Source organism: Cannabis sativa, chromosome X (genome assembly GCF_029168945.1).
Source record: "Cannabis sativa cultivar Pink pepper isolate KNU-18-1 chromosome X, ASM2916894v1, whole genome shotgun sequence".
In the NCBI taxonomy this organism is placed as follows: Eukaryota; Viridiplantae; Streptophyta; class Magnoliopsida; order Rosales; family Cannabaceae; genus Cannabis; species Cannabis sativa.
The window spans coordinates 19,338,806-19,355,301 of NC_083610.1; the positions used below are offsets into that span (position 1 = coordinate 19,338,806).

At 35.8% G+C, this 16,496-nt stretch overlaps 2 protein-coding genes across 3 annotated transcripts; both read left to right on the forward strand.

Moving 5' to 3' along the window:
- Positions 1-7,962: 7,962 nt before the first annotated feature.
- LOC115703083 (probable beta-D-xylosidase 5) lies at positions 7,963-12,746 on the forward strand. 2 transcript variants are annotated; one of them, XM_061107064.1, is made up of 7 exons: positions 7,963-8,819; positions 9,581-9,750; positions 9,948-10,045; positions 10,154-10,918; positions 10,998-11,629; positions 12,133-12,247; positions 12,334-12,746. In XM_061107064.1, the coding sequence occupies exons 1-7, from the start codon at positions 8,121-8,123 to the stop codon at positions 12,396-12,398; spliced, it is 2,544 nt and encodes an 847-aa protein (XP_060963047.1). In that variant the 5' UTR covers positions 7,963-8,120; the 3' UTR covers positions 12,399-12,746. The 2 variants fall into 2 exon arrangements, with proteins under 2 accessions (XP_060963047.1, XP_030486428.2); XM_030630568.2 differs by lacking the exons at positions 12,133-12,247; positions 12,334-12,746 and having other exon boundaries at positions 7,969-8,819; positions 10,998-11,811.
- Positions 12,747-15,957: 3,211 nt separating this feature from the next.
- On the forward strand, positions 15,958-16,496 carry LOC115703084 (uncharacterized). The gene has a single exon (XM_030630569.2). The coding sequence runs from the start codon at positions 16,034-16,036 to the stop codon at positions 16,391-16,393; it is 360 nt and encodes a 119-aa protein (XP_030486429.2). The 5' UTR covers positions 15,958-16,033; the 3' UTR covers positions 16,394-16,496.

Sequence of the window (16,496 nt, forward strand, 5' to 3'; positions counted from 1 at the left end):
ACCCAGCTGTCCTTGCCAGTCCCAGAAGGAATTCCATCCTTGAGAATAGCTGAAATGGTCTCATGGTCGAAGAGACTATGAAGCTTTCCCATATCCCACCCCCCCTGGGTGTCAAGAGGTCAGCAACACAATTGTTCTCCTTCACCACACCTTCTTTTGGTTTCGGAACGAAACCTTTCAAGTGAGGGATCCACGGATCCCTCCAGATACTAGTATTTCTGCCATCTGCCACCCTTTTACACGCTCCTTTCCGCAGGATGGAGCTTGCTTTAACTACATTCTTCCAAAACCAGGAGTCAGAATCTTTATAACTGCTGTTGAGAAAATCTCTCCCCCTCAGGTACTTAGCCTCCAGAATCTTAGAGCATAACGACTGCTTGCCTGTTAATAAGTTCCAGCCCCACTTAGCCAAAAAAGCAAGATTCATTTCCTTTGTTTTTCGAAAACCCAGGCCTCCCAACGATTTGGGAAGGCAAAGTTTATCCCAGGCTCTAAGATGAATACCATGGTTTCCTTTCTCAAAACCCCACCAGAAATCACGTATTAGGCCATCAATCCGATTCACAAGGCGATTTGACAGTTTGGTCGTTTGCATGGCATAGATAGGCATAGACAAGCCCACCGACTTAATGAGAGTGGCCCGACCAGCTTTTGATAATGTTTTGGCCTTCCAGCCTTGCAACTTGGACGTAAGATTGTCCAGGATGAAGTTAAAGTCAGCATCTTTTTGTCTAGATCTGAAAAGGGGTAATCCCAAATACTTAGTAACCCCTTCAGGAGACTTTATGCCCAGAGCTTCCTTAATTCCTCTCCTCATGCCATCAGGGGTATTCTTGCTAAAGAAAATGGAGGTCTTAAGTTTATTGACCTTCTGACCAGACCACTCACAAAACTTCTCAATACAATTCCAAAAGCCTTTGGCCTCATTTAAATTAGCACGGCCAACCAGAATTAGGTCATCAGCGAAGAAAATATGGGATAGCACCGGGCCCCCTCTACTTAATTTAATACCATGGATACTTCCCTTTCCTAACTCTTCCTCCAGCAGTCTGGACAGCACTTCCGCTGCACAAATAAACAGATAGGGAGATAACGGGTCCCCTTGACGGAGGCCACAAGAAGGAAGGATCTTACCAACTGGACCACCATTGATGCATATATTGAGGGAAGAGGTTGAGATACATTGAGCAACCCAACTACAGAATTGTTGGGGGAATCCTAAATTCCGTAGAACGTGATCGATAAATTTCCAACTCACTCTATCATAAGCTTTAACAAGGTCAATCTTGATCGCGAAAAATCCTTCTTTTCCTTTCTTCCTATTGAAGGAATGAATAATTTCTTGCACCATAACATTGTTATCTTGGATATTCCTCCCAGGAACAAACGCAGCTTGGGTAGGGCATATTAGTGAAGGGAGAATAGGTTTTAATCTATTTGCAATAATCTTCGAAATAACCTTATACAGCACATTGCAGAGAGAGATAGGTCTGAAATGGTTTGGTTTCTTCGGATTCTGCATTTTAGGAATTAGAACGACATTCGTCGAATTAACCCCCTTGTGCATTCGACCCTTGACAAAAAAATCTTCAACAGCTTCGCAAAAGTCATCTCCAACAGACTCCCAGTAGTGTTTGAAGAAAAGAACGGACATTCCATCAGGACCAGGGGCCTTGTGGTTACTCATGGCAAACAGGGTTCTTCTGATCTCTTCACGGGACGGGCAACAAACAACATCAGCTTGATTCTCAGCCGAGAGCTTCTCCCGAAATAAATGACCACAATCCATCGGACGGTTACTATCCGAACCAGAGAAGATGCTATTGAAAAATTCCAGGAATTCCTGGCCAATCAGCGTTCGGTCATTAATCCATTCATTGTTTTTATTCAGAATGCACTCGATGGCATTCCTCCTTCCTCTTATAGCAGCAGAAAGGAAGAAAAATTTTGTGCATTTATCACCATCCTTAAGCCACGATATCCTAGCCCTTTGCTTCCAATAAATCTCTTTTTTGGCTCGGGCTTCGTTCAATCTTCGTCTGACATCGATCTCTGAAGTCCAGTCTCTTGAACCCGCTGGTAATTGTTGCATTTGGTCCAGTTTTTGTTCCAGCTCTCGAATGACCCCATCAATTTTACCAAATTGGGATCTATTCCATTGAAGGAGCGCTACCCGAGTGGCACCGATCTTTTTAAAAACTCGAGCAGGGGCCCAAGGATGGGCCACCGACTCCCAAGCATTGGCAACAATAAGGTTGCTTCTACAATCCCTTGTCCAGCTTTCCTCGAACTTGAAACATCTGGAGACTTTAGGACCGAATCCCCCGGTGTCCAAGCATAAGGGTCTATGGTCAGAAGTACTCGTCTGAACAGAGCAAAGAACAGTTTTTGGAAACAGCTGCATCCACGCGCCATTCACAATGCCTTTATCCAGCGCAGATTTCACATGCTTTATTCCACTCCGATGATTATCCCAGGTCATCATATCTCCTTGAATATTCATATTTATTAGGCCCCGGGACTCCACTAGTTGAGAGATGAAAGGGATGAAAGGGTCCCTTCCCATAGATCCTTCCCGCTCCGAGGGACTAAGCACAAAATTAGTATCCCCGAAAATCAACCAAGGACCACCAAATCTATCCCCTAGAGCCATAATCTCCGACCAGAATTGTTTTTTTGCATGGTTATAAGGCGGTCCATACACACACGAGAGGAGCCACGGGTGGGAGGGGGGGTCCGAATAGACAATCCCCGATATATGGTTACGAGAGCAAGAAATACATTCAAAACTAAAGCCAGATTTCCAAGCTAATATAATACCTCCCGCATTACCGATAGGTGGCACAAACATATTAAAATAAAAATGAGAAGCTTTTAGAATACGTACCAGCGGATTAGCATCCACCTTGAGCTCAGTCAAAAAAACAAAATCAGGAGAGCGCGATCTGAGCAGGGACTTCAGTTCGCGAACTGTAGAGGTCTGCCCCAACCCTCTACAGTTCCAAGCTACACCTCTCATGGCTCCTGTGGAGGAGATAAGACATTCTCCTCCACAGGGTTAACCGAGTGCACGGATAGACTGGAACCAGATTCTTCAATTACAAAAGAGCCAATCAGGTGACTCCTCCTAACACCATTGTTGCAGCTAGGAGAGCTCGACCCCTCTGAAGGTTCTTCAGAAAGATCATCCAAATCCACCTTTGACCCAAGGTCCCTCTCATTATGGTCCCAAGGAAAATCTCTAACCACATCCGGGTGACGTCTCACGATTTTGTTGGGTCGAGTACAGAGTGAAGCGGAGCCCTCAAATTTCCTCTTCTTGAAAGGTGTGGTGCGCTCATTAGTTTCCGACGAAGGCTTCACTCCAATGTCACCGCCAATTTTCTTAATTTCATACAAGTCCATCTTCCCAAAATGCTTAAGGTCATAAAGTAACTCTTCTTGGGCTTTAAGAAAGAGAGATAAAGCCCTCTCCTCATCATCTTGGTGCACGGCCCCACTAGCAAAAGTCTCATGGGTATAATTCTTTTTCCCCACTTCCACCAAATCACCCCCAAATCCACGTGGCCCACCATTAACCTCACTCTCCTTACCAATATGAGCTTTAACCTCATTCGGCCTTGCTAAAACAATGGATCCAGCAGCCCAATTAATTTCCCCTTCTTTCCCACGGCCTGGCCCACCATTTAAAACATTCTCACTATCATTACCCACATTACAAATCAATTCAGGCCTTTTACTCAAAGAAAAATCTGACCCCGGCCCAAAAACCTCAAGGCCCATTCCACTCTTGTCTTTATTCGGCCCATCTTCCCAAAATTCATCTTCAGTACACAGCCCATCTTTGACCAACGGTTCATTGGGTTTTATTAATACATTCGAGGACTCCAAACAGGGAAGGGAGTCAGTCCTCCTTTCCCCAGAATTCAAATTTGCATCAACCATATTACCATTAACGGCAAACTCAGCAGCATGCTCACCAGAACCGCCCTTTTGCACCCATTTCTGCATCACACCCTGCGTATGACCAGGAAAAGCACGACCCGTCACTTTCTTCCATCTGTTTCGACCCCCAGCCGCTTTGGACCGAGAGCCACCAATCTGACCTCCGTGCCCAGCGACGGCCAGCCTCCCATCACGCAGGGCCGAACCCGTCTTCACCTCCACAGAAGGCCGCGACTCCGGATTCGTGACACAAGAGAAAACATCTTGAAATCTAGACGCGGTGGACATCCAAGGACCAAATAACGGACAAGGAGATCCAGCCACCGATTCGACCGTCACCGGCGAAGCTAAAGAGCATCCTCTTCGCTGGTGGCCCAACCGACCACAGTTATAACAAAAGATGCCGATTTTTTCGAATTTAAACTGTAACCACTTTTTCTCCCCAGAGGATAGATCAAAATAACAACCCGACATCAACGGATTGAGGAAGTTTAGATCAACTAAAATCCTGAAAAAAGAGCCCCAGGTCATTGGCTTCTCCTCGTCCAACTCGACTTTTAAAACCTTGCCGATCATACTTCCCAAACGGATACCATTGTCGAGCGAGTAGAACTCGTGGGGAAGGTTGTGAACCTGCACCCACACCTTTAACATATTCACAGAACACGATCTTTCAACGCCAGGAAACCAAGCATATAGAATAAAGGTATATCCTCTAAAGGACCAGGGACCATTCTCTAAAGCCCATTGTTTATCTTCCACACATTCAAAGCTAAGCTTGAAACAGTTACTCATGGCAGGGGGGTCCGAAACAGAGCACACAGCCACCGGTTTCAACCAATTTTTAGTTACGTACTCTATAATATCCTCAGCAACAACATTCATGGGAGCTATCACTTTTCCAAATAAGCACAATGACGCCAGGGCCTTCAGCGAGGTGGCACACTGAGACAAAGAAATCGAGGCTTCGGCGCACGAAAAGCTTTTCCCCAAAAGTGGGGCATTTTCAGTGGTAACTAACTCCATTAAATCACAGACAGCAAAAGACAATAAGGAGTAAATACACACCCTGTAGGACCAACTACCCTACCCCAGACACAAAAAGGAAAAGAAACACCTCACCACAGAAAACACACAAATGAACCAAATAACAAACTCCACTCACTGAAAGACAACAAAAGAAGAGACAAAATAACCGAATGAAACCAACTTTAAGAGACGAAAACCAAAGAAATTAGTAGAAGACTAATCTCTACGAGCAACACTCATACAGCCAAAAGATCAACTGCCAGAAAACTAGAGAACTCAGGACTCAAAAGACACACTCTCTATCCCACTCTCTCACTCTCTCTCTCACTCTCTCTCTCACTCTATCCACTCTCTCACTCTCTCTCTCACTCTCTCACTCTCTCTCTCACTCTTTCCACACTTATCTCTCTAGACTCTAGACTCTAGTTTACACATGTTAAGCTTAAATGGATGATTTCTTCCAATCATTAGGGATCTGTGCTTGCTTGAGACACGTTGGCAGTATACATTATCAAATTACTCATTCTTATTGATACAAAAAATAAAGGAAAATTATAACAAATGATCCCAAATTATAACATTATGTATGTAAATATTTTCATTCCAAAATTTGTAGAGAAATAACTATTATTTATTTATTTATTTATATTACCTTTTATTATATGAAAAAATCAATAATTTTTTTCATACATTATTTTTTAGAATTTAAAACAAATCATTGAAGATTATGGTATATATATATATTAGTTTTGTTAATTTTTTTTGTTTATTTTAAAGTTATGTCATTTTTCTTTTAATTTTTTATGGGTTGTCAGTATTTTTATTTTGTTGTATGATATATTATTATTTTTAGATGATATTTATTTTTATTTTACTATGTATAATAGTGATATATAATTTTGTTAGCATAATACAGATATTTTAATGTATGTATATAATTTTATTGGCATGCTACATATATTTAATTATTAATTTTTATATATTTTAATTATATAATATATTATTTGTTTTAAATAATATTTAATTAGTTTTTATTTTATTATATACAATGATATATATAATTTTGTTGTCATTGTATATATATTTTAATTGTGGTATATAATTTGATTAGTATAGTTTATATATATTAGTAATATATTTTTTTTATTATATATATTTTGGTGAATAATATATATATTTTTTGTTTTACATAATATCATTTTTTTAAAATAATATTTAAGTCTTATTTTTTATTGTACGTTTGTTGACGAGACATATAATGTTATTAGCATGCTATACATTTTTATTTTTATTTGTTGTTATTATATATATATTTTTTATTGTAAGGTATATATTTTTTGTTATATGGTATATAAGTTTATTGTATATTATATTATTTTATTTTAGATTTTAATTTTAATTTTATTATATATAAAGGTGATATATAATTTTGTAAGTATAGTGTATTTATTTTATGCTTATATATAATTTTGTTAATATAGTATCTACATTTTTTTTAATAATATTATATTATATTATATTATTTTATTTTTTATTATAGGTATATATATTTTGTTGTATGGCATATGATTTTTATTGTGTATAGTATATCTCTTATTTAAGATGATATTTAGTTTTTATTTTATTATATATAAGGATTATATATAACTTTTTTGGTATGTATATTTTTATAGTGGTATATATAATTTTGTTAGCATGATATATATTTTTTGAGTATTAATTTAGTATTGTTATAATATCTTTATGGTATATAATTTTATTACTAAGATATTTTAATTTTCAGTGCTACGATCATAAAATAGAGTCTTTTTCATTTTTACACTTTAAAACAGTTCTTTTTTGCATTTTTATAAAATTCTACATAGAAACTCCTGTTGCAACTAACAGAGCAACTTAAATCGCAACAAAAAATCGTATAACAACCCACATAGAAACTACTGGAGAAACCACTTTAGAAACCCAAACCGTATATTTGAAAAAAAAAATAAAAAACAGTATATAGGGTAATTCTCCTATAAAATATTATTATATATATTTAATAATCTAATATATTTATTCATTTTTGTTACAATATATTATTATTCAATACTAAAAAAATTATATAACTTAATTAATTATTATGCACACTGAAGGGACTTCTCGAAAAGAAACGTCAACAGTTGGAGTCGACTATTTGGGACTCCCTTCTAAGAGGGAATAACTAGCCATTTAAAACTCTTTTTCGGAGGAATACTAGCAAACCCTAGAGACTCCTTCTGGATGGACTAGTTAGACTTCTGAGAACGCCCTTCCAAATAATATTTTACATTCCATAAACAAATAATTTTTAGAGACCTTTTTATTTTGAGGAACTATACTACAAGATCAATAATCAATTTCGTAACCAATAAATTTAATATGGTTATACGAATGAATATTTAAAAAATTATATAAAAACTATATAGTATATATTAAGGTTAAATATGGAGTAGATAGTATCACCCTCGATCGTACCCCGAACTCGCTTTATGTAAATAAAATTGTTCCCACCCCCGCTCCATAACCCACCAAAGCTGGTATTTCCTACCCCAGTCGGGTAGTTATGGTTAACCACAGGTACGCATTCCCCCAAGTCAAAAATTTCCATCTCTAATATATGCATAAATGAATTTATATTGTTGGTTTTAGAAAAGTAAATACACTTGTCTTTGAAATAGTTTTTAGTGATTTAAAAAAAATGGTTTTTAGTGATAATATGTGGTTCAAATATTAATTTAATTACTTCTTATATTTGTTCATTCTTATTTCATGTATATACGTAGTTTTGAAAGATTGCTTTGTTGTAAAGAGATTAACAAAGAAAACAATCCATATTTTGATACGAATGAAGGGACCAGGTTAAGCTGAGTACTCTTGACCCTTACGAAGAGTAATGGGACCAGGTCCTTTTGGCTCATCCACAGAGGCCCTTTCCTATTCCCTCTAAATCATATTCCGATCTTAATAAAAGCAAGAGAATGATTCCACAAGCTCTTTCCTGAATCTACAAGCAATTACTCTTTACAGTCTTAAAAGATAAAAAAGTACTTTAAACCCCACTTCATGATCTAAACTTCTTACTATAAATACAAGCACAAACCAACTAAACATATATCAACCCAAAAGAAATGAAGTTATCCCACAACAAAATAGTTCTCATAGTCCCTTTATATTGCCTTTCACTAATAGCTATCCAAATAGTCCCAAGTACCACTCAAAAACATGCATGCGACCAAAGTTTCTCACAAACGAACAATTCACCATTTTGCAACACTTCCTTATCCTACGAGGCCAGAGCAAACGATCTCGTTTCGCGTCTCACTCTCCAAGAGAAAGTCCAACAACTCGTGTCAGGAAGCTCTGGCATAAGCCGGCTTGGCGTGCCAGCCTACGAGTGGTGGTCCGAGGCTCTTCATGGTGTCTCCAACGTGGGACCGGGGACAAAGTTTAATGGAACCATCCCCGGTGCCACCAGCTTCCCAGCTGTCATTTTGTCCGCAGCGACTTTTAATGAGTCGCTGTGGTACAAAATGGGACAAGTAGTGTCGACCGAGGCTCGAGCCATGTACAATACTGGCTTAGCTGGGTTGACTTACTGGAGTCCAAATGTGAATGTTTTCCGTGACCCTCGGTGGGGCCGCGGTCAAGAGACTCCTGGAGAGGACCCTCTTGTGGTATCCAAGTATGCGGTGAATTATGTTAAGGGTTTGCAAGAAGTGAGTGATGATGAAGGTGATAAGCTTAAAGTCTCTAGTTGTTGCAAGCATTATACTGCTTATGATGTTGATAATTGGAAAGGTGTCGATCGGTTTCACTTTGATGCTAAGGTAAACAACTACAACTTTATTAGATAAGCTTAGAACCATCAATTATTAGTTGGAAGTATAAAAAAAATGTAAGTATTCACTTTTCATTGTATACTAAGAAAAGTGCCAAGTAAAAGTGACTTGAGGAATAACAAATGAATAAAAATTATTAGTTAGAATATTCATAACTGTTAGAAAATCTTGTGTAAATATTAGAACATATATAAAATTTATAGACTATTTTTCTAATTGTAAATTGGTTTTGAGATAAAATCTCATTTATCTTAATCTCTTTCATTCCAAATTCTAACATGTTATCAAATCCAAATTAAAACTCTAACGAGTAACCGATCCAAATACAAAAATTGGTTCAAAAAAAGCCGCTTGTGATTTAAGGATAGTGAGCCAAAAAAAAATCATTTTGAGCTAAAAAACCACTTGTGATCAAATCAAGATTGGTGAGCAAAAAAAATAGCCACTATCTTGAGAGGAGATGTTAGAGAGTCTTACATTGTTAATGTGTAGAAATATTAGACATATATAAAATCTATGGGCTACTCTTCTAATTAATTTTGAGATGAAACCCCATTCATCTTAACCTCTTTCATCTCAAATTCTAACAATAACCAATTAATTTTAAAATGAAACCATACTTCATACAATACGATTCTTTGTAGTGTTAGCATAGAATTTAACTACTATGCTTACATTTTATTTATTTATTTATTTTTTGAAGAATTTCTTTAATAATATAGCTATATTGGGGTTTAATAATGATGCAGGTGACAAAACAGGATTTGGAGGATACATATCAGCCACCATTCAAAAGTTGTGTGGAGGAAGGTCATGTGAGTAGTGTAATGTGTTCATATAACAGGGTTAATGGGATTCCCACCTGTGCTGATCCAGACTTGCTCAAAGGAGTGATTAGAGGCCAGTGGGGCCTAGATGGGTAATTTAATAAATCTCTCTTCCTTAAACCTCACACTTCTTATATTAAGCTTCATGATTTAAAAAGCACCATTATTACACTTTTCTCAAGTTGCAGTAAACTATAATTTTAAAAGAAGAGAGAAACATAATTCAATTAAGCAATCTCTTTTATTATCACATCTTTAATTTTGGCTTTTATTTCTTTCTTTTGAGCAGATATATTGTTTCAGATTGTGACTCAGTAGAAGTGTATTACAATGCCATACACTACACTTCAACACCTGAGGATGCTGTTGCTCTTGCCTTGAAAGCAGGTGCTGAGATTAATTTCTGACCAATTGGGTACTCTAAAAATTTAGTGACCGAGTTAATGTTAACACTTTTGAGCTTCAAATGTGATGAAATAGTACTTAATCATGCAGGTTTAAACATGAACTGTGGAGATTATCTAGGAAAATACACAGCCAATGCTGTTAATCTAAGTAAAGTGGAAGAATCTGTAGTAGATCAAGCTTTGGTTTACAACTACATAGTCCTTATGAGACTTGGATTTTTTGATGGGAATCCCAAATTTCTCCCATTTGGAAAACTTGGGCCTTCTGATGTATGTACTGATGACCACAAGGCTTTGGCACTTGCTGCTGCAAAGCAGGGAATAGTGTTGTTGGATAACAATGGTGTTCTACCTTTGTCTCGAAAGGGTACAAAGAGCTTGGCTGTTATAGGGCCCAATGCAAATGCCACAACTGTTATGATAAGCAACTATGCTGGCATACCTTGTGGTTACACTAGCCCCTTGGAAGGGCTAAAGAAATATGTTCAAGATTTGAGATATGAGCCAGGGTGTGTTAATGTCAAATGCAGCAACGAAAGCCTCATTGAGGCAGCAGCCAAGGCGGCGGCTGCAACCGATGCTTCGGTTGTGGTGGTGGGGCTTGATCAATCCATTGAAGCAGAGGGACTAGATAGAGAGAACTTGACATTGCCCGGGTTTCAAGAGATGCTTGTTAAGCAAGTGGCGAATTCGACTAATGGAACAGTTATTCTGGTTGTTATGTCAGCTGGTCCAATTGATGTTTCATTTGCCAAGAATTTGAGTAAAGTTGGGGGGATTATATGGGTAGGTTATCCTGGTCAAGCTGGAGGAGATGCTATAGCTCAAGTCATATTTGGAGACCACAACCCAGGTATTCTTGTTTACACTAACATTGATTCTACTAGTCATGTTATTTGTTAAAATTAAGAGTACTTTGTTTACATTGTTAGGTGGAAGGAGTCCTTTTACATGGTACCCTCAAGAATATGCAGATAAAGTATCAATGACAGACATGAACATGAGAGCCAACACCAGTAATAACTTCCCTGGTAGAACTTACAGATTCTACAATGGAAAAACAATTTATGAGTTTGGTCATGGCCTAAGCTATTCAACATTTGCCAAGTACATTATAAAGGCACCTTCCACTGTACTAATCAAACCAAAATCCACTTCCAATCAAAACAACATTCTTTGTCTAGCTTCCAACTCATGTGCTCAACTGAAACATGAAACCCTTAACGGGCAAGCTATTGATGTTTCAACCTTGAATTGCCAGAACTCTACATTTGACCTTGTTGTTGGCATAATGAACAGGGGACCAAAAGATGGTTCTCATGTTGTGCTGGTATTTTGGAAGCCGGCAAGCTCGGTGGACTTGAGTGGAGCACCAAATGTGCAGTTGGTGGCCTTTGAAAGAGTATTTGTTATGAAAGGAAAGAATGAGTCTGTGACTGTGAAAGTTGATGTGTGCAAAGTACTTAACCTTGTGGATAGTAAAGGGGAGAGAAACTTGATCATTGGACAACACACTCTTATTGTTGGCTCCCCAAGTGAACGCCAAGTTAAGCACCATCTTAATGTGAGATTAGCTTCTGAGATAGAATTACCAACTGAGAGCAACATTTTATCTTCATGAACTCATAAACATTTTCTAGCTAGTTAGTGAGTTAAAAGTATGAATAGATGCTTTTATATGTTGTGTATTTATGTACCATGTTGGTATTTGTTATTTATAGTAAAAATTATATTATTATGCAGACCGTGGGGTAATTGAGTTTAAACTAGTGACTCTTAACATGTCAGCAAGATTAGTCTGTCAGACTCGGATGCATGACAGTACTGGTTTACACGTGGAAAGCATCTTGACCATTTCAAAATCTTATGTAAAAGTTTCAACTACTCTTCAACTAGACATTAGAGTCCAAGACTAGTTCAATAGAACTCACTGAAAAGTTATTGAGCAAGTTCAAAAACTAACACTCACAGATATAAATTGGATGTCACTTGGCTTAGTGAGGACAAAATCAAGTGTATTTATCAAGGTATAATCACCACATTGAGTTGTGTTTTCTCTTAATGTAGAAAAATGCACCAAGAAAAAACAAGGCCTTGGAAACTAATCTTGGTTCTCACCTTACTCATTCATGCTTGCCAAGTTTGCACATACCACCTATCGAATTCTCCATCACCTTCACCAGTGAGTTTTCTAAATCCTAAAGAGTAATGCAATAACTCAATTTTTCATTTTGGTTGAAGAATTTTTATGTTGTAATTTTCATGTAGGCCAACAACATGATGCCAAAAGAAATGAGTCATGGGAAGGGGAGAAGAGGGTCATCTGTGATTAAATTATGTAAGGCAAAATGTAATGAATGTGAACCGTGCATGCCTGTTGAAGTGTCAATAAGGAGAATGGGTTTGGAAGAGGAGTACTATTACTATCCACAGGTGTGGAAATGCATGTGTGGCCACACTCTATTTTCTCCTTAACTAATAACTTGATTTTCTCTATTGTTTAATGCTATTGTTCACTCAGTACAGATGAGAAAACTTTGTCCCATATTGATAGAGAGAAGAAAGTAGTGTATTCAAATAATATATTAATAATGCTTCTAGACTTGTATCTCAGTGTCTAGTCCTCCCAACGAAATTCTAAAACTAAATTCTACAAATAATATATTTTTCAATTCTTGCAACTAATATGATTTCTTAAGAATTAGGAAACAATTTTCATTTCATTCATTTCTAATGCAATGCTTTTTCCACTAAAAAAAAATTTAATAATTTTTTTATCAAGTTTTTAAACGACACCTTAATGCTTAAATGAGAAAAACACTTGACTGAATTACACTTGAATTCTGCAGATGAAATTGAGAATTGAAATTCAAATGTTATATGGTCTTAAAAACTTAAGAATAAATATAAGAATGAAATGGAAAAAAATTGTTTAATTTTTTCTTATCTTACAATAAATTGGTCTTTTGTGTGGTGTTTATAATTCACCTCAAAAACACAAGAACGTGAATGAATTAATGCAATGCCAAGATCAAAACTAACCAAAGAAGCATAAAACATTGAGACAAAAAAAATAAGCCACACCAAAACGTTCGATTAATTACTGGCAATTGGCTACTCTCTGAATGAACAACCTTTGATTTGAATCTTTATTAATGGAATTCTTGGAGAACACCAACATGATGACACTAGGAACTCACAATGAGAATCGAGTTCTCTGGTATTAGTCTATACAATTACTTTAGAGAAGAAAATTAGAATTAGTGATCAATGAGATCAACAGTACTATATTTATAGACTTTACTCCAAAATTGTTGGAATGACACTGTCATAACTAACTTCGTTTAACTGGCTAAGACCAAGTCGAACTATAGCTGGCTAGCTGAGAAGAATTAAAAGTTAGTTTTAACTAACTCTAACAGAGATTACAACTTTTCTTCCATTTTAAAATAGAATAGTCATTTTACCAAAATAATGAAAAATTATTTTATTGAAATGATATTCCGACACTTTAAAAAAAAAAAATCAAACAAAGGAATAAAATAAAAATTGTTTCATTTCTATCTCACTCCATTTCATTACCTCAATCAAACACCACCTCAAAGAAAGACTCAACTCTCTTAAACACCTGAACAACTCAAAAGACTTGGTTCATCTTTCATTCTATCGTGAAATGACTTGAGTTGGTCTTTATATAGATACCAAAATGTAACAAACTTTTACTAAACATTCTTAGTAGTCATTAATATCTTGCTACATGTTTAAATATAGTTTCAATCCCTCTCAACAAATCTACCAGCTTGATTGAACTACTTGAATTATTAATAATACCATTAGGCATAGTGCTTCTAACAATTTCCAAAGAAAATACCTCAAACGTTGAGGCAGCTCAACATGCTTCATTGTTTCATTGTGCATCAGATTTTGTCTTTCACATTCTTCCATACACTATATTGATGAACTTAACATTACATCTTCTCTTTGATCGTATTCTTCCCATAACAAAGATTTCCAAACTCAGTTATCATATCTTTCTCCACCACCCAGTCTTCATCTTCCTCTTCCATCTCTATTGTCACACACATAACTCATCCACTTCATTAGAGTCATTCATTACAAGTTGTTATAATAGCAAGATACAGAAACGTTGACTACTTAGAAACTTTGAATCATTACACTTTTCTCTTGTTTTTTATAATAAAAATACATATGATATCATGATATATATATATATTTAAAAGGGTATAGAATAATATACGTAATACGTAATATATATTTTGAAAAGGGTATATAAATTAATATTTAATGTAGTGACATAATATATAGCTCCCTCTCACATCACATTAAATATTGCATGCTTAATTAGGTTATCTTTGATATCTAGCTTTGACTTTATCACTTGCGTAAAAATAAAAACAATAGATTCCAAGGAGTAGGTTGAAACAAGTTGTAATTGGAAGGAAGCCCAAATATAAATTTTGGAACATCCACTATAGTATATATAATAATTCTTTTTCACTATATAATTATTTTAGTAAATAATGTTAGCTAAGCAGGGGCCAAATCTCTCTTAATTTTAATCTTAAATATAAATATAAGCCAAAAATGCTTAAACACAAATTTATTTTAGCATGAACAAAATACAAGTGTAGGCCTACTCAAACATGTGGTAGGCTCGTGCCTAGAATTCATTTAATTTAAGAACTAAAAAAATTATTTTCTTTTAAAATTACATATTTTTTTACCAAATTTAAAAAATATTACTGTTTTTTATTTAAGAACTCAAGTATTTTTTTTTAGAGAAATTTACATGGTACACTAACTTTTGTCATTTTTTTTACAAAAATATTGTTAGGCGGAATTTTTTACTTTTTTACTGTGTTTTTTTTATAAGTTTCATACTGCAGTATACTGTGTTAAGTTTCACTGGTATTTTTTAGTCGTTCTACTGTTGTTTTGAGTTGTTCTGCTTTGTGTTTTACTGGTGTTTTATAAAAACACAGTGTATTTTTTTAAAAAAAATCATGTGACAGTATTTTTTGTAAAAATTCACTTAAATTCCAGTATTTTTGTAAGTTTCTTTTTTTTTATATATAACCTACTAGGCCCTGGACACTTGGCTCTTAACTAAAACCAGTTTTGAATTCGTTAATTGTACTACCATAAAACTAATTAGTGCGTGACAATACATATAGAATGATCAAGTAAGCAGATAAGTCTTTACAATGTGATTAATATGACAAACAACTGGTGTCCATATTATTGGCCATTAATAAATAGCTAGAAATAATGACTCGGAGTATAAATTGTAGTAGGGACCAGAAAACCAAAATGTCAAAAATCATATTTTAAGAAAAAACTAGCCCTGAATTCTTCTTTTTCAAAACCAGTTTTGAATTCTCTTTTCCCTCTTTTGATCTTATCCTACAAACAAGTAAATAATTTGTAGGTGAAGCAAAAGTCAACCCACTGAATCATTAAGCTAGTAGAATTAAGATTTCTTGTAACTAAATCATATCCTTTGTTTTTGGGTTATGATAATTAATTACCCTTTGCTTAAGAGTTGAGACTCTCTCCTTATTACCCTTTTCCTTTCCTTTCCAATCCTATCCTCTAATGTTTATACGCGTCAAGCCGCCATTACCATCTGATTAAGATTGAAAGAGCAGTCAAAATCAACGCCCCCAGTTGGGACCCTGAAAAATTTAGTGAGTCAATTATGATTTCCCACTCATCTTCTCTTAATGACTATTACACCCTTACTCTAAATTAACATAATCTTTTCCATTAGAGGGTCAAATTAGTCATTAACCAACCATTACCTACCTAATCCCACTAACGAAATTCCCTCTACTCACCCTAATATAAATAGCAACTTTCATATTTCATTACATCATTTCTGTTCTGTCCTCCTCCATTTATTCAAACACAATCAAAACCAACCAAAGAAATATTAAGCAAAACTTCCATGGAAGGTTTGATTCCTTACCTTCTTCACGCACTCAAGAAAGATAAGCCCAGAAATAGCTACAGAAGCTTTTCCGACACCTCCAACAGAAGCTACCACCGCCTTTCAAACGAATCTATTCATAATTTGGCTGAAGGATCATCTCACCGCCGTACTCGATCAGAGTTTCAACCACCTCCGGCTCTGAATTTCTTGGAACAGAGATCGCGTAGCTACAACAACAGAGGTTTTCCTTCGCCGACTTTAATGGCCGTCGTCGACGATAGTAAGGACTCTTCTCCTAGTTTCCAAACTTATAATTTGGGGATGGATGGTTCTTCTGGTATGAGGAGGAAGAAGATCAATCATGTTTCTAAGTGAAATCTCTTTATTACATTAATATATGTATATCATCAAATTGATTTGATTTTTATGTGTAATTATACTGTTTATTTAAGGGTAATGAAGTTTCACTTGCAATTAA